Source organism: Mus caroli, chromosome 7 (genome assembly GCF_900094665.2).
Source record: "Mus caroli chromosome 7, CAROLI_EIJ_v1.1, whole genome shotgun sequence".
NCBI lineage: Eukaryota > Metazoa > Chordata > Mammalia > Rodentia > Muridae > Mus > Mus caroli.
Window position 1 is genome coordinate 24534319 of NC_034576.1, and position 27905 is coordinate 24562223.

General features: G+C 56.8%; 1 protein-coding gene across 10 annotated transcripts; it reads left to right on the top strand.

Annotated features, from left to right (window-relative positions):
- The first annotated feature begins 1378 nt into the window (after positions 1-1378).
- Cic (capicua transcriptional repressor) lies at positions 1379-27852 on the top strand. 10 transcript variants are annotated; one of them, XM_021166309.2, is made up of 21 exons: positions 1379-1440; positions 4495-7293; positions 18545-18694; positions 18776-19010; positions 19107-19236; positions 19331-19513; positions 19595-19760; positions 20527-20729; positions 20821-21046; positions 21466-21569; positions 21790-23017; positions 23104-23291; positions 24268-24389; positions 24496-24662; positions 24752-25039; positions 25145-25464; positions 25756-26006; positions 26109-26260; positions 26342-26473; positions 26653-26784; positions 26861-27852. In XM_021166309.2, exons 2-21 carry the CDS (start codon positions 4506-4508, stop codon positions 27226-27228), a joined length of 7533 nt encoding a protein of 2510 aa, XP_021021968.1. In that variant the 5' UTR covers positions 1379-1440; positions 4495-4505; the 3' UTR covers positions 27229-27852. The 10 variants fall into 10 exon arrangements, with proteins under 10 accessions (XP_021021968.1, XP_021021960.1, XP_021021961.1 ...); XM_021166301.2 differs by having other exon boundaries at positions 24749-25039; positions 25142-25464; positions 26106-26260; positions 26861-27838; XM_021166302.2 differs by lacking the exon at positions 1379-1440 and adding an exon at positions 2160-2228 and having other exon boundaries at positions 24749-25039; positions 25142-25464; positions 26106-26260; positions 26861-27838.
- Positions 27853-27905: the final 53 nt, after the last annotated feature.

Below are 27905 nucleotides of genomic sequence, written 5' to 3' on the forward strand. Positions count from 1 at the left end.
ATCCACACTCCCTTGTGTGGAGTCTGTCTGTCAATTCCCACCGACTCCTTGCCCACCTGAGACTAGAGACCCGTTCCATGCAGACAAGGAACCAAGAGGGTCTGCGGCACTGTAGGAACTTCCTGTAGATATCGAGAAGTTGCCTCTCTGTAAGTGCCATAGATAATGGGCGCTTTTTGCATGTCCTATGTGAAGCAGCCATATATTCCAGAACATTCTCATAGTGCAAAAGTAAGGAAAGCAGAATGACTAGAAGCAGCTCAATGAGAAGGGGTTTATCTCAACTTATAGTTCATCAAGCCCATCTGAAGGGACGCCAGGGCAGGAACTCTGGGCAAGAATTCAAGGGGAAGCCATGCAAGAACCCTTCATAATGGCTTGCTCTCCATGGTTTCGTCTGCTTCCCAGGACCACCTTCTCAGGGGTGGCACCCACCCACAATGGGTTGGACCCTCCTACACCAACCACTAATTAAGATAGTACTGCACTGACTTGCCTACAGGGCAATCTTTTGGAGGCAATTGGGGTTCACTCTATGTCAGGATTTGGTGCTTGTGTCAACTTAAAAACTAACCAGCGCCAACAGTAAGATGTACTACAATAGACCAGATGTGTGTTTTGGTTTTTTTTTTTTTTCACTATTACAGTCTTGAGTATCCACATAATATGCAAGAGAAACCTTCATTAGAGGTGTACACCATTCTCCATTATCCTTTGATCCAAGGGAAACCTGATGGGGAGACTGAAGCTAGGGATAGTCACACCTGGTGTAAACTCCGCACTGGGGCAACAGCTGTCTATGCTTCAGAGGGTATGTGGCACATGCTCTTCTCCTCACCTCCGGTGTGACACCCACCCCAAGATTTTTACACATCTTTCCTCAGGTGTGAAAAGCCATGGGGCTATTCGCCTACGGAATGAAGTGTGAAACCCCAGGAAGTGCCGCAAAAGAAAAGTTTGGAGATGGGAGGGTGCTATCAGAAAAGTGCGCCGTCCTAAAATCAAAAAGTCTTGGAGTTGACATCACGGCCACAGGCCACGCTGGTTGCCAGTACTGCAGAGCGCGCTACCCTACAACCGCAGGTCCTCTCTCCTTCTGGTGGCAACAGGGCTTTCCGCGGGGCCGCGCCAGACTTTTTTAGACTGTTGATTGGCCGTAGTCCGGCCACCCGACAGCCAATCATGCAGAGGAAAGGTGACATCACTAGTTCTCCTCCCATCCCCCTACCCCAAACTTCTCTACTCTGGTTTACCAGCACCAACAACCACGTGGGGGAGGGGTAAGAGAGTAGAACCGGTGAGGTCATTGCACCGCCCCTGCCGTTGCTGATTGGCTGCGGGGCTCGCGGGTGTCGGTTGGCTGCTCTTTGCACCTCCCCCTCGTGCCGCTACAGCCGACACAGCGAGGAGCCACTGGCGACGCCAGAGCCAGGAATCCGGGTGAGTCGGGGCCCTGGGTCTAAGATGTTCCCAGTGTCCAGCGAGACTCAGGAGGAGCTGCCCTTTCCGACTTTTTCTCTTCGCCCGGGTTCTTTGGAGCTCCATGCACTCTGTCACATGGGAGTTGTAGTCTGACTTATGCTTCTGACTACGGGCCGGATACAGAAGAAGACTACTATTCCCAGCAGGCATTGCGTTCAGCTGGTCAACAAACCCTCGGGCCACGCCTCTCGAGCTTGTTTATTGGAGGGCATATCCTTTAGTCCCGCCTACCCTCATTTTATTGGTTACTGTCCCTCACAGGGGCTGGTTTCTTGCTTAAGATGGATGGTGGTTGGGTACTGTAATTGTCATTCGGCATATAAATAGTCTGTTAATTGGTTAAAGGAGGTGTCCATTACTTGTTGTAAGGTAGAGTTCTAGGCAGATCAGGCAGTCGTAGGCTTAGGTTGGTGTCGGTCCCGGAGGGAGGCCGGTCTTGGAATTTGACCCCGCCCCTTGGCGCTGCCGGAAGAGCGCAATTGGTGGTAGCAAGTGTCGCTTGCGGATGATAGGCGGAGCCGACTAGACAGCGAATATCTATTGGTCTAGGTTGGCGCCGGTCACCGGGGTTGTGGCCGTTTATTGGCTGGTTGCTCCAGCTGTTGCAGGTCCATTCACCATTTTGTGTGTTGGAGTAAAAAAAAAAGGGAGAATCGAGAGGGAGAGCCGGAGGGGGGGCGGGGAGGGACCGGACCGGACTGAGCCGGGGCCACGGCCCCCCGCCCCGAAACCCCGCGGAGCCCGAGGTGAAGGGCGGGGCTAGGGCTGACACTGCGTGGGGGTGGAGGGGAGCTGGAGGCCGAGAGGGGACAGGTGGCAGGGACGGGAAGGGGTACAGGGCAAAAGAGGTGGGCGGAATGGTGTGGGAAGGGGTGACAGAGTGGAAGAAGTGGTAGGAAGTGGGGAGTGACAGAAAAGGAACAACTAGGGGAGAGTACTGATAACAGGAATGGAGGGGTAACAGGATTAGATCAGGGTGACAGGGAGAGGAAGGGGACCGAGTTGGAGGGGGTGATAAAGAGAGGTGATGGGCAGAGGTGTCAGATTTGGAGGTCTAGAGATGGCCGACAGAAGAGTGACTAGGAGGAAGAGGTGAATAAATAAATGGGGGTGACCAGCGGGGGGTAACAGGAGGGGGCCTAGTATCTGAGGAAATAAGGTAGAGGTGGTGACAAGATGGGAGAGAGTGGCAGGGAAGATGGTGTCAGGAGGGTGGATAGAAATAGAGAGGATGAGACCCTAAAGGGCATGGGGTGGCCTCAGCTTCAGGAGTTTCACGTTCTGAAAGGGAGGTGAGGGCCCACGGGACCCTGGGTAGTAGTTAGCTATGGTGCACAGGAAGAAGGTAGGCCCCAAGAAAGAGAGGTCTGGCTCTGGGGTAGAGAGACCAGTCCAGGTAACAGGGGTAAGGGATGTTGGCTGGTGTGCTTGTCGGCCCTGGGTGGAGTGTAAAGGTTTATGTTTGGGCAGTGTTTGTGCCAGATCTCAGTATCCCGAATGGTGCCCTAGCAGGTCAGTGGGGAGATGGCAGTGGAGTCGGCTAACCTCACAGCACCTTGGTGCTGATCCCAGGCCCTTCAGAGTCTGCCAGTGAGAACCCCAGAATTGTCCCACAGAAGGAGAAGGCCTCAAGTCGGAGGAGCATGAGATCTGGGATCACAGTCAGCCAGAAGACCGTCAGAGGGGTCTCTGATTGTGTTTGGCGGAATCTAGGACAACTCATGTTTGGCTTCTCAAGTTTTCCAAGTCACTCTGGAGTAAAGTTTTAGGGCTTTTGTTTTGCCTTTTTTTTTTTTTTTTTTTTCTTCTTTTCTCAGGGCAGCTTGAAAGGGGGCGGGCAGAGTGACTGTTCAGGAAGTGGGTGAGGTTGGCTTGTTGGGCTTGTCCTGCTGTCTTTGACCTCATCCTCCTTATCCCCACCTGGAGCTGTCGGGCATATTTGGGTCCCTGAGGGTGCTGGCCATTTCAGACACCCTGCCCCGGCCTGCTCAGTCTGGGTGAGGATACATGCAGGCCAGAAGTGAGGGCTGGGCTTGCAGGCATTACTCTGGGTGCTGTTGGGGAAAGGGGAAGACTCCCTCCTGTGTAGTGGGACAGAGAAACCCTGGGGTGTGCAGTTCTGTGTCCCACAGTGTGATGACGTGTGCTGCATTTGTGCGCGTGCGTGTGCTCATGTACAATCCTGTGGCAGTGCTGGTGTGAGCTCTTGCCCCAAACGTGCCCCTGCCTACTCCCTGCCAAGACCTGGGAAGATGGTTGTATCTGGCAGACCTGGGATACTTAGCAGAGTGGGCAAGCATCCCTAGGGACTCTGAGCTGCCTACTCCTTCCCACAGTACCTGGCCATGCATGACTGCCTGTAGGGGTGGAGAGAGAGTAGAGGGAGGAGAGAAGCTTGCATCTCAGCTGTGTCACCTCCTTTCTGTGGCTTGGTGCTTATGTGTATGAGTCTCTGTGTGCTTTTGTGTGTGTGCTTTCTATGTGATGAGAGTGAGAGCAAGCATGATGTGTGGGTCACATGACTGGCAGCACAGGGCAGTGGTTAGGAGCTCAGTTCTGTGGCCCTAGAGCACCTGGGTTCAGACCCGACCCTCCCCTGAACCCCCTGCCCTGGCTGCTTTGTATGTGGATGATCCTAATCCAAGCACCAGTCTCTCTGCACCTTGCTTCATAGTAGCACTCACCTCTTAGGGCTGTTGGGTGGAAAAAGTAGGCAGCTTAGCAAAGGGCTCAGGACAGTGTGATTGCTCCATGGTGTGAACTCTCAGTGATCCTCACACTCCTGGAGTCTGTTTGTGCACACTGCATGTCCCCTGCAGAAGGAGCAGGGAGTCAGGGTTGTATATGCTCAGGAGACCCAGCCAGGTGCCAGTCTGTGTGTGAATGCTTGCCAGAGCTCACGTGAGCTAGAGGTAGTCTTGTGGCTCAGCAAGCAGAAAGACCCGAGGGGCCCTGGGTCTGTGGGTATTCACGGTCCCTTCCGATGATCCCTGCTGCTCTCCTGTCTCACAGGTGGACAGACGATGAAGCCAATGAAGAAGGCGTGCCCTGGCCTTGCAGGTTCCGCCAGTGGCAGCAAGTCCCCACCAGCTACCAGGGCCAAGGCTTTGAGACGGCGAGGGGCCGGGGAGGGTGACAAGCCAGAGGAGGAGGAGGAGGCACAGCCACAGGAGCAGGCAGGGCCAGAAGAGGCTGAAGAGGGTGAGGAAGAGGAGGCTGAGCGGGACCCTGGAGCTGAGGGAACACATCCAGAGCTGCAGCCCAATGATCCTACTCCAGGCCTAGCTGAGGACCCTAAGGGGGATGGGGAGGCAGGCCGCTGGGAGCCCTCACTCAGTCGCAAGACAGCCACATTCAAGTCTCGGGCCCCGAAGAAGAAGTATGTGGAGGAGCATGGCACCGGAAATGTTGGTGTGGTAGGAGCCCCTGAAGAGCGGGAGCGGACGCCTGAGGACGCCAGTGCCCTGGGTGTGCCTCCTCGGCCACCCACCTCCACTCGGTCCTCCTCTACTGACACGGCCAGTGAGCACTCAGCCGACTTGGAGGACGAGCCCCCTGAGGCTTGTGGTCCAGGCCCCTGGCCCTCTACAGGCACCAGTGAAGGCTATGACCTGCGGCAACTGAGGTCTCAGCGGGTGCTGGCTCGGCGTGGTGATGGCCTCTTCCTGCCTGCTGTTGTGCGCCAGGTGCGCCGTAGCCAGGACTTGGGTGTGCAGTTCCCTGGGGACCGTGCCTTGACTTTCTATGAAGGAGTACCCGGTGGTGGTGTGGACGTTGTTTTGGATGTCACACCACCTCCAGGTGCACTGATGGTGGGCACGGCTGTCTGCACTTGTGTGGAACCTGGTGTGGCTGCCTACCGAGAGGGTGTAGTGGTGGAAGTGGCCACTAAACCAGCTGCCTATAAGGTCCGCCTCAGCCCTGGCCCCAGCTCCCATGCAGGTCCACCAGGCACGCTGCCACAAGCCCAACAGACACTGCACCGTGAGCCCGAGGAGGCTGTCTGGGTTACTCGCTCTAGCCTGCGCCTGCTTCGGCCCCCCTGGGAACCCGGGGCCTTGCTGAGGAAGCACCCTGCAGGCCCAGAGGAGGAGCAGGCTGAGCCTGGGCCCGCTTTGCCTCCTTGTCCTTCTTCCGTGGAGCCCAAGCAACCTGAGGATGCTGAGGTCTCCAACATCAGCTTTGGTAGCAACCTGGGAACTCACTGCGAGGAGGGGGAGGAGAAGCACCCACCATCCCTGGGCACCCCTGTCCTGCTCCCACTGCCTCCACCCCAGCTCCTGTCACCACCCCCGAAGTCCCCAGCCTTTGGTGGCCCAGGCCGCCCTAGTGAGCAGCCTTCGCCCTGCCAGGAAGGGAGCCAGGGTGGCAGCCGCAGTAGCAGTGTGGCCTCACTGGAGAAGGGAGCTGCACCAGCAGCCCGTGCTCGCACGCCATTGACAGCCGCCCAGCAGAAGTACAAGAAGGGGGACGTGGTCTGCACGCCCAATGGCATCCGAAAGAAGTTCAATGGCAAGCAGTGGCGCCGGCTGTGCTCTCGGGATGGCTGCATGAAGGAGTCCCAGCGGCGCGGGTACTGCTCGCGCCACTTGTCCATGAGAACCAAAGAGATGGAGGGCCTGGCAGACAGTGGGCCAGGTGGGACTGGGCGGCCTGCGGGTGTGGCAGCCCGGGAAGGAAGCACTGAGTTTGACTGGGGCGATGAGACTTCGAGGGACAGTGAGGCCAGCAGTGTGGCAGCCCGGGGAGACTCCCGCCCACGCCTAGTGGCGCCTGCTGACCTGTCGCGCTTCGAGTTTGATGAGTGTGAGGCGGCTGTGATGTTGGTGTCACTGGGCAGCTCCCGCTCAGGCACACCTTCCTTCTCTCCGGTCTCTACACAGTCGCCCTTCTCTCCAGCCCCCTCACCCTCACCCTCGCCGCTCTTTGGCTTCCGCCCTGCCAACTTCAGCCCCATAAATGCCTCACCTGTCATCCAACGCACTGCTGTTCGCAGCCGCCACCTGAGCGCCAGCACCCCTAAGGCAGGCGTGCTGACACCACCAGACCTGGGCCCCCACCCACCGCCACCTGCCCCTCGTGAGCGCCATTCCTCTGGCATCCTACCCACCTTCCAGACCAACCTAACCTTTACTGTGCCCATTAGCCCTGGGCGGAGGAAGACAGAACTGCTGCCCCATCCAGGGACTTTGGGGGCCTCCGGAGCAGGAGGTGGGGGAGCCGCCCCAGACTTCCCCAAGAGTGACAGCTTAGACTCTGGAGTGGACTCAGTGTCCCACACACCTACCCCATCCACACCGGCTGGCTTCCGAGCTGTGTCACCCGCTGTGCCCTTCTCTCGCTCCCGCCAGCCTTCACCATTGCTGCTGTTGCCCCCACCTGCTGGACTCACCTCAGATCCAGGGCCCTCTGTGCGAAGGGTACCTGCCGTGCAGCGGGACTCACCTGTCATTGTTCGCAACCCCGATGTGCCACTGCCTTCCAAATTCCCTGGAGAGGTGGGCACTGCCGGTGAGGCACGAGCTGGGGGGCCTGGACGGAGTTGCCGTGAGACCCCAGTGCCCCCTGGGGTGGCCAGCGGGAAACCTGGCCTGCCTCCACCTCTGCCTGCCCCTGTGCCCATCACTGTGCCTCCAGCCGCACCGACTGCTGTGGCCCAGCCGATGCCCACCTTGGGCCTGGCTTCTTCACCCTTCCAGCCCGTGGCCTTTCACCCTTCACCTGCTGCCCTGTTGCCAGTTCTAGTGCCGAGCAGCTATCCCAGCCACCCTGCCCCCAAGAAGGAAGTCATCATGGGCAGGCCCGGAACAGGTAAGAGGGTAGGTGGCTGGGCTGCCGTTTGATCTGGGCTTTCAAGGGTGATGAGCTGCTTGTCCTAGGAGGGCTATGGGGAGATTGGTCTTTTCCCGGCAGATCCAGTAGAGCCCCACATGCCAGGCAAGGGACTTTTCAGATTTGGTGTGGCATTATTACAGGGTGCTGGGGATCAACAGCAAGGCTCTCCTGAGAACACAGTCAAGACAGCCCCTGTGGGGCTGATGGAAGCACAGAGTGGTAGTCCTGAAGACGTCTCCTGGGCCTTGGAGGACTGGGCCTCCAAGAAGATAAGCATGGCTCAGGGTTATCTTACCACATTTCACACCCAGCCCATAACACAGCAATCAACCACACACCCCAAGCTAACGCTTTCAAATGTTAGCTCATTTTGTCTTTTCATCACTGATAGGCGAGTGCCAGGAATGTGTTTGCTTGGAAGAAACTGAGGCCAGGCTAGTGACTTCACACAAAGGCAGGCTGGCCCTGGTGCTTGGTAAAAGACGGCGAGACTAAGACCCTCGACAGGCCCTTTTCTCATGTGTGGAAGGTGGATTGGAGGGGGGGGTACTGGGCACTCCTCCAGCTGGGAATCTAGCTTGGCTATCCTCAGGATAGGGCGCAGTAGACAGCTGTGTGTGAACAGTAGCAATATGAAGTGGTTGGGGCTTGATGGTCAATGGTCTGAAAGCTGTGCCTGTCTTGAGAAGATGGTGATCCAGTCAGAAAAATCAGGAAGGGGTTGGAGAAAGGGCCATGATTTGCTGCTTGATGACCATCTAGATGGGAGTGAGGCAAGGGAGGTAGACAGAGGGGAGAGTGTATGCGAAGGCATCGAGTAGAAGAAGCAGATAATTAGAAGACTAGAGACAACCCCTGGAAAGTAGGGGGTTGTTGGGGTTTGTGGTGGAATTGGTGAGCAAAAGTTAGGCCTCAGAGGCCTTGAGGACAGTGGGGAGCTGTAGAAGGTTTTGAGATGTGACCATAACAGCACTATGGAGGGAGGTTCAAGCCCTGAGACCAGAGGAGATGGTAAAGGAAGGAGTCTGGTTTGTGGATGTGGGTAGGAGTTGCTGTGGTTTAGGCTCAGGGTGGAGCCACTCGACAAATGAGCTAGGCCTTGCCCCTAACAAAGCACCATCGTAGTAGGCCTGTCTCCAGAGCCAGGACGTGGACTGTGTCTGTTCCCTGTGCTCATTTACTGAGGTTGTGAGCTGTGTGCCTCAACCTTTCTCCCCAGCACAGTTTACATTTGTTACTGTAGTTGACCCAGACCATTTCTGAAGTATGCACAGCAGGAATTTCCGTTTAGGCAGATCTGTAAACTACAGGGGGAGGTCTCTAGCTACCCTGAGTACCTATTTCTTATGTGCCCACAGCCTCCACTGTTTACCGATGCAAACCTTAACACACATGTCCTCCACTGCTGGGTGGGTAGGCTCGGCAGGCTGGGCAGCAGTACATTTGTAGGTAGGTAATGTGCAGCCTGCTAGGACAGGCCCAGGAAGGGCTCTCTGTCATGTCCAGATGAGGAAAAACTGAGGCCTTGACTAGAAGGTCCTGCTGTCACCCAGCAGGGAAGGCACACCTCTGCCTTACCCAGGTCTTCCAGCTTCCAGATTATAAGCTCACTATCAGAGCTCACTATCAAGAGCTCCAGTTGGAACAACTTATTGGGCGCCAGCAGGGCACTCCTTGGCATACCATGTCTGTGAGCCCCACTGGGTATTCCCTCAGAGGATGTCAGCACCCTGATACGTCCCAATCAAATCCTGGAGGAGCCTGCAGCTCAGAGAGTCCTAAGTCACTTACCTAGGTAACCTAGGTAAGAAGAGAGAGAGCCAGGATTTGAACTCACTACCTGGCTCCATATACCAGGCATTTAAGTACTATCAGTGTGATGATGATAGCTGTGAGTAAAATGACCGTTTATTGATCACATACTATGTGCCTAGCCCCAGGCTAGGGTCCATCTCATCAAATCCATCTGATGCTGTACAACAAGGATTTCTAGCTCTGCTGTCCAGATGTAGAGCTAAGGTTCAGGAAAGGGAGGCCTTTGCTGGAGGCCACCTGGTTGTTAGAACTTGTCCAGCGCCTGTCCTGGCGGTTCTGAGCAGTGACTCCCTGACTACGCCCATACTGAGGTATCTGGGCTGCCCTCAGGGTTGCAGGCAGGCAGCCTTTCATTTTCCTCCCAGAGGCCTCCCTCCCTAGCCTCTGGGAGGCAGGTGCCTGGAGGCTTACAGCCTCCAAAGTTCAAGCAGGGCTAATAGTATCTAGTGGCATAAAAGGATCACAGTCCTGGCCCCTTTTGCCCTTCCATGTCAGGGCCTGACCTTCAATCAGAGGGCAGCAGGTGTGAGGGGGTGGGCCAGGACAGCCTGCCTGCTCCTGTTCCCTTCCACCCCCACCCCCGCCCTAGGCATTTGCTTCCTCTGGGGGACATGCTGGGGCAGGCTGCCGGCATTCTCTGCATTCTGATCATGGCACGGCCAGCCAGCTGCCATTGCCACCTCCCTTTGACTCTTCCCGCCTGTTCTCCAGGAAAGGAACACCCCTCCAATACCAACCTGGAGTCCCCCCCAGGAGGCCAGATGTCTCAGTCCCATTGCTGGCATGACCTTCTTGCCTGCTCCCAGCTTCCTGCATGGCTTGGCTGTGTTGCTCTGACCTCCAGCTGTCGGTTTTGGGACTGCCTAGGTGTAATTAATACCTTCATGGTTTTGTCCTTACCTGGGCTTCAGCCCCTGCCTAGCTTTCAGCCCAGCTTCTTCTGTCTTGGCTCCCAATCGAGGGAGGGGGTCCAGTGTCTGCTGTGGCCTCCCCTAGTCCTCCCTTTTCATTTAACCTTGCCCTTGTTATTTTGCTGTTGTTGTTTCTGAGGTAAGGTTTCATATAGCTCTTGCTGGCCCTTGAAGTCTTTTGTGGTTGTTTTTTGTTTTGGGTTTTTTGTTTTTTGTTTTCTTTTTTGAGACAGGAGTTCTTTGTATATATCTCTGTCTGTCCCTGAACTCTCTATGTAGACCAGGCTAGACGTAAACTATAGATTCCCCTGCCTCTGTCTCTTGAGGGCCTCCGAGCCTGTCCACTTTACGCGATACTGGGGATTGAACCCAGGGCTCCCCCCATACTTTTCCTCATTTATAGGCCAGACTGATCTTGATCTTAGCGTAGTCCTCCTGTCTCAGCCTCTCAAGTGCTGGAATCACATCTGTGTGCTTCCTTCCGTGTTCCGTTCTCTCACATTATTTAGATACTCTTGCTGCCTCTGTCCCAGCCTCATACCCCTATTCTGTGCATGTCAGTCTCTCTCTCTCCCTTAATGTTCACAGATTTGAGAGGGTGTGAGAGAATGTGCATGTGTGTGTGCCAGTGTGTACCACAGTGAAATTGTGCAAATCAGAGGACAACTTGTTGGAGTCAGTTCAGTCCTTTTATCTTTATCATGTGGCCTGTGGGAATCGAACTCAGGTAGCAAGGCTTAGCAGCAAGTTACTTTACCCCCTGAATGGGTCCAGAATCTTTAATCTTTTTCAACTAGAGGGCAGTGGCCAAACACTAAACCTCCTTCCCCTTTCTTTCTTTTTAAAATTATTAGTGTGTGAGGGAGGCAGAAAACAGTTTTGTGGAGTCTGTTTTCTCCTTGCACATTTATGTAGGTTCAAGAAATTTAATTTTGGTTGTTTGTACAACAAATGCCTTTACCTGCTGAGCCACCCCCCACCCACCCACTTCCCCATATCTTAGAGTATAGGGAGGTTGCCCAGGCCTGGGGCTCCTTCTTGGTCTTTTACAAATGAACTGTTTGTTATTGCCCCTGTAACCTGCTTAGACATGTCCGCGGGTCTAGCTTGTACATCCACCCACCATACACCTGTTCCCCACTGGCAGGAAGATGGGGGCTATATGGGCAAAGCTAGGAGATCCGGCTAGAGTGGGTGGCAGGAAAGCAGGTCTCATGTTATCCACCTACCTGCTAGAGGGCATGACCCAAATACCCCATCCCAGTCTTCCAGGGGACACATTTGGTGTTCAAAAGACCAGGTATCACTATGCCATGATCAGTGGGGGGAAAATGAGTCCTCGAGAGGGACTGAAGGGGTTGAACGTGACTCCCTGTGGAACTCACATTCTTCCCACTAGGATACCCACTTTCTCTCCAACAACGAACTGGTATTGATTCCAGTTCATTTTTCTGCTGGCTGCAGGGCTGAGCAGTCCCGAGGCAAGGGAGTGGGAAAGGCAAATAAAGTATGGGACAGGGGAGAGCTAAGAGTATTCGTATCAGAGGAAGCCAGAGGTCAGGACAACTCTGGTTCTTGTAGACTTGAAAGTTCAGGTAGGGGTGTCATAGAGCTGAAGTATGTGGAATAAACAGAGTTCAAGGTCGTGAAAGAAAGGATGAACATGCATGACCTCTTCGTAGTTAGCCAGAGCTCCAGACTTAGAGGTTGGTTGCAATGGAGGCTGAAAAGCTGGGGCAAGTGTAAAACTTAGAAACAGTTTAGAGCCTACGGTAAAGTGAAGGTTGGCTCTTAAGGATCAGATCTCAGTAGATTATCTGAGACAGGAAGAATCATAGAAGAGCGTTACATGAGGGAGATGATAAGAAACTTTCCTGAGCCTGTATGAATCTTGGTAAGAGACCCCAAACTCTCCAAGCTTAATAGTTTTTAGCACCGGATTACTGAGAGGGATCAGGCTGCCGCCTCGTGGCAGCTGGCGGTGGGGCAGCAGACGCACGCATGCGCGGGGGGCGGGGGGGCGTGCATCCCGAAGACCCTGGCGCCCGGGCATTAATGACTCCATTAGTGGCCGGGAGGGAGGCGCATTAGCGGCGGCGACGGCGTCTGGCTCTCATTACCACCGGCGGCAGCGGCTGCACCGCAGGCGGCTGGACCCTAGCCCGGCGCGCCGCCTCCTCCGCCCGCACTTCGTCCCTGGTTCCCGCTCCGCACGAGGGCGCGGGTAGGAAACCTCAGTCTCTAGTTCGGCTGAAAAACTGGAGTCTGACAGGCTTGGGCTCAGATGGCGGTTGCGGCATCTCCTGAAAGCAAGATGTTCCCCCGCCTCCAAGCCCGTTGCACGCAAAAAAGACAGGAGAACGGTGCACCTGGGGCTTTGTGGACACAGACAGACCGCGCCCAAACTCGTCTGCACCTATGGGTGCGGATTCCCGCGCACCCTTGGGGGTAGATTACCACCTCCACCACGCTAGCAGCGGGTCTCGGTCCTTTCTATTGGTTACTGTCGCACCTTCCGACCGCCGATTGGCAGAGGCTCCCTTCCTCACCCCACCCCCGCCCTTCAGTGTAGTTAACCCTTATGTGGCCAGGTCCTCCGTCTGGGTGCCCCCCCCCCCGCGCCCCATCCCAGACAGACTGGGTGCCAGCTGGCCCGCGCCCCGTCGCGGCCCGCGTGGGTGTCAGGCCGGCCGGGCACTCGCCCGCCTTCCAAGCACAAAGCGGCTTTGTAGGGCCTGTCGGGGACTGGCTGCGAGCCAGGCGGCTAGTGGAAAATCTCGTGAGCGCTCTGAGAGTAGGAGAACGCAGGGCGGCGCCCCCTCCTCCGCCGGGCGGTGGCGCCTTCCACTGTTCGCGCCGAGTAGCCCTCCCAGCCCCGGAGCCTGCACACAACCACTCCCTGCTCTCGCACCTTTCCACCCCCAAACCCGCATCCCACTCTCCACCTGCAACCTGCTTTTCTCCCAATCCCTAGAGACACCCCCCCCCAACTTCTCCCCTCTCTCGTTTCCCCTTTCTCTCCCTGCCTACCCTAGCTTGGCGCACACTGACTCACCCTGGCGCTATTTTTAGCCCCCCCCATCCCTGTGGAGCCTTGCCAGCCCAATCCTAGGCTTGTTCCCCAGGCAACCCTGGCCGTCGCCGACGCCTCCCGGGATGGGTGGGTGGGTAGGTGGGTGTGTATGTTGAGAGCGGGTGAGGGGAGCTGGGGACACCGGGGTGGTGAGCCGAGCCCGGACCGGGGCGGGGAGCAGCCAAGGGCGCCTGGCGAGGGCGCGGTGCCTCGCGGGCTCAATAATTGGGGCCATGAGTTCCGAGTGAGTCGGCCTGTCCCTGGGTCTGTCAGCATCCCTGGCAGCTTGCCCCAGGCGTCAGGGCAGGTCTTGGCCTGCACCACCCCAGGTGGCTGTTGATGTGTTTGGGCTCTGTGTCCCCAGGTCAGGATGGTGTGTTTTGTTGGGAGCTACTTAGTTTTGGGCTAAAGCTTTTGTAGAGTTGAGAGGTGGTGCAGAGAGAGGGTGGCTCCCACCATAGCCCTGCCCAGTACCTGTGGTGGCAAGTGAAGGATGGCTGTGTACCTCCTCTCACATAGGGCTGGGGCCCCAGTTTAGGGAAACCCTCAGCCCTTTCCAACTTGGGAGGCCCCAGTTAGGGTTGGGTATGACTGGAGAGGGGGAGCTGTTTGGGGGATAGGATCTGCTCTTTCCCTTTCACTCGTAATCCACCCCCACCCAGGGTTCTTCCACCCTGAACAATAGAAGCTAAGTATAGGGCTGGCCCAGTGCCCAGGGCAGGGGGGCCCTTCCCGCCCGGATTCCAGCCCCTCCCTGCCAGGCAGGGCCCCCACTTGGTTGTACCCTGCCCCGAAAAGGGCCTCTTCCTATCCTTTTTCCATGGGTACTGTGTGTTCCACCAGATGTGCAATCTTCCCAGATGTGAGGCCTTCTTTTCCTGCTGTGCTGTGCTGTGCTGTGCTTGGCTTTTTCTCACCCAGCAGAAGCAGGGAAGTCTGCCTTCTCCGAGCTCTGTCCCTGGGCTACAATGCAGTGGGGAAGGGGTTAACTTGTCAGTAGGTGACTCACTAAGACTCACGGTTGGGGAGAGGAGGGGCAGCAGTGGGGAGATAGTGGGCCACATTGATTTCAGCCTCACATTGCAGTCCCTAGGGCAGTGAGGTAATGGAGGGTCTGAGTCAGGGGCTGCATAAAGGGGAGGGGGCAGTCACCTAATAGTCCCTTTGGTAGCCCCTCTGGGCTGTCAGCCAAGTGACTGGCCCTCTGGAGGTCAGAGGGTTACAGACCTGCTTGTCCCCTTGGGATCAACTGACTCAGTTTCTTGCCATCTCCTGCCTTCAGCTTTGTCAGTGAACAGGACAAGTTGAAAAGGAGGATTGCCTGCTCTTGATCCACTTAACCTTGTGTAACTGTTACCTGTCCAGTGAACCAGGTCTCCTCTTCTACTGGGGGAGACCCCAGACCCTGGCCTGGGGGCTGCTTGCTTTCTGTACTATATTGTCATTGTTTGATCTTGTTTCTGGGCCTTTTGGAATTCCCGCTTGTGTCCACCTTGAGTGATGATGAGCACTTGAACTGGAGTCTTGAGTATGTAAAGCCCTGGCTGTGTGATCATGCATAATTTATTCAGCCTCTTTGAGCTTCATCTTCTCTCTTAAATACTAGGCATAAGGCTGATCTCCCTTCCTAGGTGGCTGTGAAACATCCGTGAACAAGATAACATATAGAGGCTTCCACCACAGGGCTGCTCCAATGGTAGCTCCCTTCCTTTCTCCTGGTCCTTTTTCTGGGGGCAACAGAGGGTGAGCAGTGGCGTTACTCTCCGCCTTACACTGCTAAATAGAAGGCCCAGAGTGCCTGGTAGCTTTATAGTGTGATGATGGTGGAAGACCATGGGGTTTTGGATACCTGATGGGTCTGGGTATTGAAAAAGGTGGTGCCCTGGAGTGTGGGGTCGGTTTGATAGTCTGTGAGTGTGTTCTGGTGTGGGAGTACTGAGTGGGTACTTAGGAAGGAAGGCCGTGTGAGAGTGAGTGTGTGTATAGTGGACAAACAATGTCTGCTGAGGCTGGTCTAATTCATGTGGGCTGGTGGAAATTTGATGAGTGTTATGAAGGCATGTACATTTTGGTGAGGAATATAAAGCGATGGTGGGTAGGGAGTTAAGGATCGTGTGTACTTTTGAGGTAGTACACCTGTGCCAGCAGGTGTGCGAAGTATGTCTTCGCGTGTGACTGTATGGGTGTAAGACAGAGGGCGTGCAGTGCCCGTAGCGGTGTGTAAGCGACAATGGGTGTGGCATGGAAATATATCTACGAAGAGTCTGCGCGAGCCTGTGTACTTGAGTTAGGGCTCAGGGATGATTTGCCCTATCCGTCACCGTTGGTCCTTTCAGCAAGACCCTGTGCGCCAGGCCGGCCACACCGTGAGTGAGCGTGTTCCTCGCGCGCACTGGACATAGCACGACACTCAACTTCGGGCCTCTGCAGCGCAGCACCCTGAACCGCCCCCCTGGCTTGCTGCCTTTGCTGCAGTGCGCCCTCCCTGCCACCCTACTGCGGGCCCGCCCCCGGCCGGCTTGGAGCCAACCGTAGTCCGCCCCGCCCCGTCCTTATTTGCATATGACTGACGTTCCCTCGGGGCGACCAATGGGGGCGGGCGCGGCGGGGCCTGACCCGCGCGCGGCGGCAGCAGCCAATAGGCTTAAGCGCAGGGGGCAGTGCTTGCGCGGAAGGCCGCGGGGGAAGCGGGGAAGGGGCGGGGGGAAACGCTGCGGGGGGAGGGGAGCGCGTAGTAGTGGCGGGGCGGGGAGGCGGCGGTGGTTCGGCGCGGGGCTCGCTTGGAGCGCGCGGACGCTAGCACGCTAGTCCGTCTATACGCCGGGGACCCGAGGTCGACCTGGTGTTCAGCCGCCGGCCCAGGGCCCGGAAAGGCGGGGCGGCGGCTCTGACTGCCGGGCGCGCGGGGCCAGAGCCGTTACCCGCCGGAGCTTCGAGGGAGGGAGGGAGGGAGCAAGCAAGCCAGCAGAGAAGGGAGGGGGCCGCCCCCGCGCACGCGCGCCGCGCCCCGCCCCGCCTGCCCCGCCTGCTGGACTCTGCGAGGGAGGAGGGAAAGGGAGGGGGCGGCGCCGATGGCCCCCGAGCCGCGCGCCCCGTGACGGCCCCCGCGCGCGCCGGGGGGCGGGGCGGGGACGACTCTCGCTGACCTCCCCCGCCCCCTGGGCGGCGGGAGGCAGGCGGCGCTTTGCGCAGGCGCGCCCGGCGAAGACCCCCGCGTGGGGTGGCCGGAGGGGGCTGGGGGGGGGGCATGCGGCGACGGCCTCCCGCTCCCCCCGGGCCGGAGCGGCGACGGCCAAGGAGCGGGTTACGGGCAGAGCGGTGTCGGCCGCTGAGGAGGTGCGATCCCCTGTCGGGTTCCCGCTGCTCCGGACCATGTACTCGGCCCACAGGCCCCTGATACCCGCGTCTGGCGCGGCCTCTCGTGGCCTCGGCATGTTCGGTCAGTAGCGTCTGGCGCTGGGACTGCAGGGGTCAAGGTGTCGGGGTGCTAAGCGCGGAGTATCGGTGATGGGATATAGCACCTGCACGGTAGAGGAAGAGTAAAGGGATGGCTGAGAAAGTTTAGAGTCTAGCGGGGCCAAGTGGTTAGCGATGGCAGGTGTGAGTGTAGCCAAGCGGTGGGAGTGAGGAGTGGGGCGTACGTGGAGACAGGTGTGGTGCTTAAGTGACGGGATGGAACAGATCCATTCTGATTGGTGGTAAGGGCTACAGAGTAACAGGCTTTGGAGGAGTAGACTGAGACCTGCTGGTGGAAGCTGTAGAATAAGGACAGGGAGGGGGCTTAGAGTAGTGGTCTAAGGACAGGTTTCGGGGGAGGTGGGGTGAGCACTGTTGGCTCAGAACGGACTGTGGGCAGCAGTATTTATGGTGTAGTTTGCTGGGAGGGTGAGAGAGAGGAACACCTGGCCGGTAGTGCACTAGGATGAGGGTAGGACTTTACCCCATTGTCTGCTTGGCCTCTTCACCGCTCTCCCCATTTTCACGAAAGCTAGGAAGTCTTGATGAGAAAGATTTTTCTGGAGGTAGAAACACATCCAGGGCCTTGCAGGCTGTCTTGGAGTTGGAGTCTAGCTGGCTTTGGGGACCCTGGGGGGGGGCAGGGCTGTTAGGAATCTTGAGTGCCTTCCAGTTTTGTTTCCCTGCTTCCTTTAGGGCTCCTTTCCTTTGTCAGCCCCTCAGAATCAGGTCCTGAGGCCAGTTCTTCATACAGTGCTCCCCCAGACTAGATTTCAGAAAGTATTGGGGTGAGGTCACCTCGGGTCAGGATGCTCTGGAGCAGGGGGAGTCACGGAGTGATGGATATCAGAGATAGGGCGGTTCCCTCCTTCCCTCTTCCCCCCTGAGCAGGGGCCTCTCTCCTCTGCTGGTTCCACTTCCCCTGAAGCCTGCGGCCTGCCAATGTGGGAAGCTCACTGATAGCCTGGGTTTGTTCCTCAGTTCCAGCAGGCGTGGTCCCAGCTCAGGGATTACCTGCTTTCCCAGCCAGTTCTCAGGTGCAGCTGGGCCTGAATGTTAACCTTCCAAAAGTCCACTGGTGAGGGAATTATCTTCCTGTCCATCACCTCAAGGAAAACACCGGGTACTTGAGCTTGCTCTGCCCTGCTTATAACAGTTCTGTCCCATTGTCCCTCTGCTCTTTTTTCTGAGGTGTTTACCACACCCTCCCATCTTTCTGGGCAAGAAAACTGGGCACTGGGCATGAGATAAGCCCAGTGGTTTACAGTGCTGGAAGCTTCTTACTGGGTGTTGGAGTCTGTTCAGGAGACAAAGAGGAGAGCCACCTGGACTCCACCTAGGAGGGGGCATGTCTGGCCCTCTGGAGAGTGGTTGTTGGGGGTTAAAGGCAAGGAGGTTGTTACTCGCTATGGGACTGTTTTAAGAGGCAGGGAGGGGAGATAGAACTCAGGAGTAGAAGAGAGGGGAGTGTGAGGCCAAGGTGAGGCTGTGTCAGGAGGCAGCACATTTGCTGAGACCGTGATGACATGGCTGTTGGGAGGAGTGTCCAGCCTTGTAAAGGTCTTAGGACATCAGTGTGGGGAATGGCAGCTGAGAGTGACCTGGTTTGTGGCAAGAGCCAGTTCCTCTGGCTTGGTCCCTGGTGGCAGGGCTGGTGGAGGTTGGGAGGGAGGAGTGGGACATGAGTACTAGTTCTCTTTCCTGGGGTGCTTTCTTTTAGGGTTGTTTTTCTTTTCTCTTTTCTTTCCTTTCCTTCTCTTTTCTTTTCTTTTCTTTTCTTTTCTTTTCTTTTCTTTTCTTTTCTTTTCTTTTCTTTTCTTGAATGACGTTTTACTGATGGCCTGAAAGGCCCACGGGATGGGTTCTGAAGCTTGGGTGGAGCCACTTCACACAGGTTGGGATGAGGAGCCTGATTTGTGTAGGTCAGGGCCAAGCTCTCCTGGTGCTCAGCTTACATGGCTCCTTCCTACAGTGTGGACAAATGTCGAACCTCGTTCTGTGGCTGTGTTCCCCTGGCACTCCTTAGTCCCCTTCCTGGCACCCAGCCAGCCCGACCCCTCTGTGCAGCCTAGTGAGGCCCAGCAACCTGCCAGCCACCCTGTGGCCTCCAACCAGAGCAAAGGTAAGGGGTAGGGACTATGGGAATGTGGGGATGGGGGTCCAGATAGCCCTGGAGTCCTCTGACTAACTGCTCTGATCCTAGAACCTGCTGAGTCTGCTGCTGTTGCTCATGAGCAGCCACCAGGAGGGACGGGGGGTGCTGACCCTGGACGGCCCCCTGGAGCAGTGTGCCCTGAGAGCCCAGGGCCTGGACCTCCACTTACTTTGGGTGGTGTGGACCCTGGTAAAAGTCTCCCTCCCACCACTGAGGAGGAGGCTCCTGGCCCTCCAGGAGAGCCCCGGCTGGACAGTGAGACCGAGAGTGATCATGATGATGCGTGAGTACTCCAGGGCCTGGTATGGGCTGGGGCAGCTGGGGCAGGGGTGCAGAGTCTTAGACTCCTGCTCTTCATTGTTCCTGATGGTCCCCACAGCTTCCTCTCCATCATGTCTCCTGAGATTCAGCTGCCTCTGCCACCTGGAAAGCGCCGCACCCAGTCTCTGAGTGCCTTGCCCAAGGAACGAGACTCATCTTCTGAAAAGGATGGACGAAGTCCTAACAAGGTGCTTTCTTTATACCTTAGTTCTGCCCTGCTGTGGCCACCCAAGCCAGCCCCAAACCTAGTCCTAACTGTCCTCTGGGCTGTGTTAACTACAGCGGGAGAAGGACCATATCCGTCGGCCCATGAATGCCTTCATGATCTTCAGCAAGCGGCACCGGGCCTTGGTCCACCAGCGGCACCCCAACCAGGACAACCGGACTGTCAGCAAGATCCTGGGCGAGTGGTGGTACGCCCTGGGGCCCAAGGAGAAGCAGAAATACCACGACCTGGCCTTCCAGGTAATCTTTCCTCTCCTTGGTTCTCCCCAGTGTTCTCTGGGGGGGCGGTGAGTGAAGGGTTGCCCTGCCCTTTCCTGCCAGGTGAAAGAGGCCCACTTCAAGGCCCACCCAGATTGGAAATGGTGCAACAAGGACCGAAAGAAGTCCAGCTCAGAGGCCAAGCCTGCGAGCCTGGGTCTGGCAGGAGGGCACAAGGAGACGCGGGAACGGAGCATGTCGGAGACGGGAACTGCTGCTGCCCCTGGGGGTTAGTCAGCTCCTTGGCTCTCCCCCTGCCACCTCCCCTTGAGGGCTGCCAGCCTTCCCCTTGCTTGCTCAATTTCTCTTCTTTGTTGCTTTTGAGGACTCGTCCGCAAAAGAACTGGCAGTTGATTTATGTGAATGAGCCAGGGAGATGCAGATAAGGAACCCAAAGACAAGTTGTTACCTCCTGCCGTTTACTGAGCACTTACTACAAACTCAGAAATCAGACCCCTTTTCCCAGTGAGGAGTTAGCCTCGGAGAGACCAAGTTACTTGATTAAAGTCATGGCACCATAGCCATGATTTAAACTCTACCTTGGTCGGCTCCCCAAGACCACAGTTAGAGTCGCTGCCATTCACAATACCCTGGATCGGCTGCCTCTAGGAGATTCGGGGGACTTAGAGGGTACAATACTGTGGATATAGCTTTCTACAAAAGTGGGGATCTTACTGCTTCTCTCATCTAGGAACACTAAGGCTCAGACAGGCCAGTGGTTAACTAAACAGCCTCATGGACCAATGTGCAGGCTCTGCATACTCAGAATGTCTGCTTCTGGGCATGGGCTTACTCCCTGCAGGCCCACAGGACAGAAGCTTGGGGCATGTTGGCATGTTGGACTGGAGACTGGTGTCTCACTTCTACCAAGTGGCTGAGGAACTCCGGCCTGCTGTGCTCAGACCTAGAGACACCTGTGGAAGGTTCAGGTGCCAGTTCAGGTGCTTGTTGGAGGCTTCCTGACTGTTACAGCTGGGGCACCTTCTGCTTTGCAGTGTCTTCTGAGCTCCTGTCGGTTGCTGCCCAGACACTTTTGAGCTCGGACACCAAGGTTCCAGGGAGTGGCCCCTGTGGAGCAGAACGGCTACACGCAGTTGGGGGACCTGGCTCAGCCCGACCCAGAGCCTTCTCCCACAGTGGGGTGCACAGTCTTGATGGTGGGGAAGTAGACAGCCAAGCACTACAAGAACTGACCCAGGTTCGAGTCTCAGGTCACCAGGGAGGTGGGGCAGGGAGGGCTGCATAGGGCAGCAGACCCACCTAAACTCTCCCTGCCACCTGTCCCACAGATGGTTTCTGGCCCCGCATCATACTCCGGCCCAAAGCCTTCCCCCCAGTATGGTGCTCCAGGATCTTTTGCAGCTCCTGGTGAAGGAGGTACCTTGGCCACTAGTGGGCGGCCTCCACTGTTGCCCTCCCGAGCCTCTCGTTCCCAGCGTGCAGCCAGTGAGGACATGACCAGTGATGAGGAGCGGATGGTCATCTGTGAGGAAGAAGGGGATGATGATGTCATTGGTGAGTAGGGTGGCTCACAATCCTGGTGGGGGCCCTGTAGGCAAAGGCTCAGTGGGTAGGTGGTCCCTGGGCTCCTGTAGTTTTTTTTTCCACGTTTGTGACTGGATACTGTTGGGTATACTTCAGCCATGGAAGCTCCCAGCCATGCAGGAAACCCAAGGATATGGATGTCATTAGCAGAGCACTAGATGCTCTTCCTAGTGTACGCTTCAGGTTCTTCTTTGTTCGGAGCACATAACCCTGAGCCCAGGACTAGCCTTCTGTGCTCCCTTTGTCCCGCTCTGCTGCCACCATGGTCACCATCCACTTGTCTGCTTGGCACAGAGCTGAAGTGAGAGCACAGAGTCTATTTTAGACTATTTCCTCCTGGGTCACTCTGTACTCAGTCCCTTCCTCACACTGTTCCCTCTGCTCCTCAGCTGATGACAGCTTTGGCACCACTGACATTGATCTCAAGTGCAAGGAACGGGTGACTGACAGTGAAAGTGGAGACAGCTCTGGGGAGGACCCAGAGGGTAACAAGGTGAGGCGTGGGGGGCGCTGGGACATGCTGCTGTCCTGTCACTCTTAGAAGAGAATGCGCATGGATCACTGACTCGGGAAAATTGGTCACGTCCAGGATGAGTTGGCCTTCAGCTGGCAGGGGTGCTTGTGGCTGGCCTGCTTACAAGGAGGCAGGGTTCCTGGGATAGGGGTTCAGCTGCCTACACTGCCTGACTTGGGCTTCTCTTTCCTTAACCCAGGGCTTTGGCCGTAAGGTGTTCTCACCTGTCATCCGCTCCTCCTTTACCCATTGCCGTCCAACCCTGGACCCTGAGCCTCCAGGGCCCCCGGATCCACCTGCAGCCTTCAGCAAAGGCTACGGTCCCACCCCATCATCCTCCTCTTCACCTGCTTCCACCTCAGTCTCAGTCTCCACCTCCTTTTCACTGGGCTCTGGAACCTTTAAGACCCAAGAGTCTGGTCAGGGCAGCACAGCAGTGCCACTACGGCCCCCACCCCCTGGAGCTGGGGGCCCAGCAACACCTTCCAAGGCCACTCGGTTTCCTCCTACGGATTCTGCCACCTTTCGGCGCAAGAGACCTGAAAGTGTTGGTAGCCTTGAAGCACCAGGCCCCTCTGTCATTGCAGCACCTCCCAGTGGGGGAGGAAACCTTCTGCAGACACTGGTTCTGCCTCCTAGCAAGGAGGATCGGGAGGGTACACGAGTGCCCTCAGCCCCAGCCCCACCACTGGCTTATGGGGCTCCAGCAGCCCCTCTGTGCCGCCCTGCTGCCACCATGGTCACCAATGTGGTACGGCCTGTCAGCAGCACTCCTGTGCCCATTGCCTCTAAGCCCTTTCCCACCTCTGGTCGGGCTGAGGCATCTTCAAATGACATAGCAGGTGCCAGGACTGAAATGGGCACAGGATCCCGGGTGCCTGGGGGCTCCCCAATGGGTGTCAGTTTAGTGTATTCAGATAAGAAGTCAGCAGCAGCAGCCACCTCACCAGCTCCACATTTGGTAGCTGGACCTTTATTGGGCACTGTGGGGAAGGCACCTGCTACTGTCACCAACTTGCTGGTAGGCACCCCAGGCTATGGGGCTCCTGCATCGCCTGCTGTTCAGTTTATTGCCCAGGGAGCCCCAGGCAGTGCAACCCCTGCAGGCTCAGGAGCAAGTACTGGGAGTGGCCCCAATGGGCCAGTACCCCTGGGCATCCTGCAGCCAGGTGCCCTAGGCAAGGCTGGGGGAATCACACAGGTGCAGTACATCCTGCCCACACTGCCCCAGCAGCTTCAAGTGGCACCTGCCCCAGCACCAGCCCCTGGGACCAAGGCAGCAGCTCCCAGTGGCCCTGCACCCACCACCAGCATCCGTTTCACCCTCCCTCCGGGCACCTCGACCAACGGCAAGGTCCTGGCTGCCACTGCACCCACTGCTGGCATCCCTATCCTGCAGTCCGTACCCTCAGCCCCACCCCCTAAAGGTGAGGCCTGAGCTGGGCATTGTAGGGATTTGGGTCACAAGCCTGTTTGGCTGTCTTGTAACCTTTTCTTTTGTTGCCTCTTCTAGCCCAGTCAGTTTCTCCTGTCCAGGCCACACCTTCAGGTGGCTCAGCCCAGCTGCTGCCTGGGAAGGTGCTAGTCCCCCTGGCTGCCCCTAGCATGTCAGTTCGAGGTGGAGGGGCTGGTCAGCCACTGCCCCTGGTTAGCTCGCCTTTCTCAGTACCTGTCCAAAATGGTGCCCAACAACCTAGCAAGGTAAGGCACTCTGATAGTGGCCTCACCTCTTCTCCGCACTGATGGGTGTCATCCTTGTGTCCACCTGTGTCACTGTCTGCCTTCCCTGTTTGCTTTTCCACTTTTTTACTTTGGAACTTGGTGATTTTTTTCACTTATGTGTATTTATCTGAAGCTTGGGTATCAACATTTATTAGAGTTTAAGAGAAAAAAGAGCAAACAAGTTGTAAGTCCTGGTAGTTGCTGGGCAGGGTGGGGAACAGAAGGTCGTGCCTTTCTGAGTGAGGGTTAGCAATGGAAGTCTGTAAGCTGCTGTAGAAAATGAGTTGGGGCTGGGCACGGTGGCATTACCCACTTAGTGCTTAGGAGATAGGCAAGTGGATTTCTGCGTGAGGTTAAGGATTTCTATGTAATGAGGTCCACCAGGGAAGACACTGTTTCAAAAAGGGTGCGTGGATGAGGGGGAGAGCAGTTCTTGCAGAGGACCTAGATTCTCAGCACCATGTTACCACCTGGAGGTGCACAGCCATCTGTCACTCCAGTTCCAGGGGATCAGATGACCTCTTGTGGCCTCTGCAGGCACTGCATACACACAGTGCACATACACACATGCAGGCAAAACACTGGACATTTTAAAAAATGTTGGGGATGTTCAGAGAAAGCCCAGAGTGTCAGGGCTTTCTTAGGGATATGCTTAGGAGTTGGGAAGAGATGTGAAAAGGAAACATTAACATTTTAGTTACAACTTGGAAGAACAGGTAGGCTCAGCAATGCTCAGAGTAACTGCCTCTTTCTCCTAATGGTTCTGTACAGCCTACTCTCTCAGTGATGAGTGTCTCTACCTGTCCCTCATCTAGATTCTCCTCCTCTCACAGTCTCTGAACTGGCTTATCTCCGGCTCAGACCTCTGCTCTTGCCTGGCCTATAGTGTAGGCCTCAGCCCTCCCTGCCTTCTAGGCCATAGCTTACCCTAGTCTGTGGGCACTTTCATCCACAGATTATCCAGCTGACTCCTGTGCCTGTGAGCACCCCTAGTGGCCTGGTACCACCCCTGAGCCCAGCTACAATGCCCGGACCCACATCACAGCCTCAGAAGGTCCTGTTGCCCTCTTCCACAAGGTGAGTCCAGTTAAGCCTCTTTCCTCACTCCAGGCCAGACCAGGGGTGGAGTAGGGCCAGCCCACCTCGCCTCACTTCACTCCTCCCCTTTCGTCTCCTGTGGCAGAATCACCTATGTACAGTCAGCAGGTGGGCACACTCTGCCTCTAGGCACCAGTTCTGCATGCAGTCAGACTGGAACAGTGACCTCATATGGGCCCACCAGCTCTGTAGCTCTGGGCTTCACATCGTTGGGGCCCAGTGGTCCTGCCTTTGTACAGCCTCTGCTCTCAGGTGAGAAGTGGCCTGGGGATTTGGGGTGGGGTTGAGATAGCTCCAGATCCTAACTTGGTTCCCTGCCCCTTCTGTCTTCCTCCCAGCAGGCCAAGCTCCTTTGCTGGCTCCTGGCCAGGTGGGCGTGTCACCTGTGCCTAGTCCCCAGTTACCTCCTGCCTGTACAGCCTCTGGAGGTCCTGTCATAACAGCATTTTACCCTGGCAGCCCTGCACCCACTTCAGCACCCCTGGGCCCACCTTCCCAAGCTCCGCCAAGCCTGGTCTACACTGTAGCCACCAGTACCACCCCACCTGCTGCTACCATTCTGCCCAAGGGCCCACCAGCCTCTGCCACTGCCACTCCAGCCCCTACTAGTCCTTTCCCTAGCGCCACAGGTAGGTGTCAGGGCAGCTCAGGGGCAGGGTTTGCGCAAGCTGGGAAAGGCAGGGAATGAGCTTGAGTGGGCCTGGCTCAGTAGACACTCTTTCCTTTACCAGCAGGCTCCATGACCTACAGCTTAGTGGCTCCCAAAGCTCAGCGGCCCAGCCCCAAAGCTCCCCAGAAAGTAAAGGCAGCCATTGCCAGCATTCCTGTGGGCTCGTTTGAATCGGGTACTACTGGGCGGCCTGGACCTACACCCCGACAGTCTTCAGATGCTGGCGTAGCCCGAGAGCCAGCTGCCCCAGAATCAGAACTTGAGGGGCAGCCCACACCCCCAGCTCCCCCACCCCCCACAGAGACCTGGCCTCCCACTGCCCGGAGCAGTCCCCCACCCCCCTTGCCTGCTGAGGAGCGACCTGGCACTAAAGGCCCTGAGACTGTAAGTATCTAGCTGACTGTGGGACTCTTAATGCTGGTCTCTCTTCTTGCCACTTGGTCTTTTCCTTCCACCATGTCTGTGTGTATCTCCTACCTGTCTGCTGTACCCATTCCATTCTATTTGAGATCTGTATTCTGGGTATCCTGGCCTTCAGAGGCCAAGGGTTTGTCTCATCTTCTCTCTCTCTTAATCTTGTTCCTGGCTATTGGCTCATGATCTCCCCTACCCCACTCGAGTCTCTTTTAACCCTGGCACATCTAAGCTCAGTGATCTTGCCTGTCCCCACCTCAGGCCAGCAAATTCCCCAGCTCATCTTCAGACTGGCGAGTTCCTGGGCTGGGCCTGGAGAGTCGTGGGGAGCCTCCTACCCCTCCCAGCCCGGCTCCAGCCACAGGCCCCAGTGGAAGCAGCAGTGGCAGCAGCGAGGGCAGTAGTGGGAGGGCAGCTGGGGACACACCCGAGCGCAAGGAAGTGACTAGTTCTGGCAAGAAGATGAAGGTGCGGCCCCCACCCCTGAAGAAGACCTTTGACTCTGTGGACAAGTGAGCAGGGGCTGGGATCTTGGCAGAGTGCCTAGGGCTGGTTGGGAGAAGGGGCAGCTACAGGCAGAGACAAAAGAGGTGACTCTGCTGGCCCCCCAGCAGGGTCCTGTCAGAAGTGGACTTTGAAGAGCGGTTTGCTGAGCTGCCGGAGTTTAGACCAGAGGAGGTGCTGCCCTCACCCACCCTGCAGTCTCTGGCCACCTCACCTCGGGCTATCCTTGGCTCCTACCGCAAGAAGAGGAAGAATTCCACGGGTAGGCAGCTCTGGCTCCTAAATAGGTTGGGGGCAGGCCTGAGGCCACTTCTGCTAGATCTGAGCCTGCTTGTTTGACTAGACCTAGACTCAGCGCCTGAAGACCCCACCTCACCCAAGCGCAAGATGAGGAGACGTTCGAGCTGCAGCTCAGAGCCCAACACCCCCAAGAGTGCCAAGTGCGAGGGGGACATCTTCACCTTTGACCGCACAGGTGCCAGTGTTTAGGAGACTGGGCTTTCAGGAGTGGTGATGTCATGAGTATAGTGGGGGAGGCTCCTTCAAGGCTGATCCCCATAGAGACAGAGTTGGCAAGACTTGGTGGGCATCTGGATGGCGGCAGGAAGTATGTGTGGGGTCTCCGCTGCAGCCCTGACTGAACTGCCTGTGCAGGTACTGAGACAGAGGATGTGCTCGGGGAGCTGGAGTATGAGAAGGTGCCCTACTCATCACTGCGGCGCACCCTGGACCAACGGCGGGCCCTGGTCATGCAGCTCTTCCAGGACCATGGCTTTTTCCCATCAGGTCAGGAAGGCGGATACTCTTGGGAATCACTCAGATAAGGACTTGCCCACTTATCTTACTTTCTTTCTGTCCCCAGCCCAGGCCACAGCAGCCTTCCAGGCCCGCTACGCAGACATCTTCCCATCCAAGGTGTGTCTGCAATTAAAGATCCGAGAGGTCCGCCAGAAGATCATGCAGGCAGCCACTCCCACAGAGCAGCCCCCTGGGGCTGAAGCCCCCCTCCCTGGACCACCCCCTACTGGCATGGCTGCTACTCCTGTCCCCACTCCCAGCCCTGCTGGGGGCCCTGACCCCACCTCTCCAGGCTCGGACTCTGGCACTGCCCAAGTTGCCCCGCCACTGCCTCCACCCCCAGAGCCTGGGCCTGGACAGCCTGGCTGGGAGGGGGCTCCCCAACCCTCACCACCTCCCTCTGGCCCTTCCACAGCTGCCACAGGCAGGTGAGGGGCCCTTGAAAAGACCCCAGGACCCACAGTACCCCCCCCTCAGGATATGGACAGTATATAGATGGCAGGAATTGGGGGCCAGACAGTGGGATAGTTACCGCCTCCCCAGGAAGCCATTTTGTCCTTTCCAGTTCGGCGTGGAATGTGGCCTGTTCCCTTGTATATATTCCCTCCCTGTGCTGGGGGCAGCAGGGGCGGATACCCTCCACTGAGCTCTTGTAGATAACCTGAAGTGTGTGTGACCTTCAGAGCTTTTCACTTGTACTTTATGCAGAATGGCTCCTGTGAGGGCTGCAAGCTGGAGGGTAGTATGAGCCTTGGGCCACAGGGAGAAGATGCCTGTGGAGTAGTGGGGAGTTCAATGTACCCCCCTTTTTCCCCAGAGGGGCTGGACTCAGGTTAGTTTGGGGTGGGGGGTTCCTGCACTTTGCCACAGGCATGGGGAGGATTCTCCCCACCCTCTGCCCTCCCAACTTGGGTTGTACTTTCTAAGAAGGTGATTCCCCCTACCATTGTCCCCATTCCCAGAACAAAACATGTTGATCATGTGCAATATTTCTTACTGTGCCGAGAAGCCGCAATGACCGAGATTAAAGCTGTTTAACACACATGTGGGCTGCTGGCTTGTTCCTCAAGTACTACTTACACACTCCTTTCTAGCCCCAGGTGGACATG

Excerpts from the sequence above, each read along its gene's own strand:
- Cic (XM_021166301.2), top strand. The coding sequence starts at position 4,506 with ATGAAGCCAATGAAGAAGGCGTGCCCTGGCCTTGCAGGTTCCGCCAGT. Across the intron at positions 19,237-19,330 it reads ATGGACGAAGTCCTAACAAG|CGGGAGAAGGACCATATCCG; the intron begins GTGCTTTCTTTA and ends TGTTAACTACAG. Across the intron at positions 24,663-24,748 it reads TGTACAGCCTCTGCTCTCAG|CAGGCCAAGCTCCTTTGCTG; the intron begins GTGAGAAGTGGC and ends TCTTCCTCCCAG.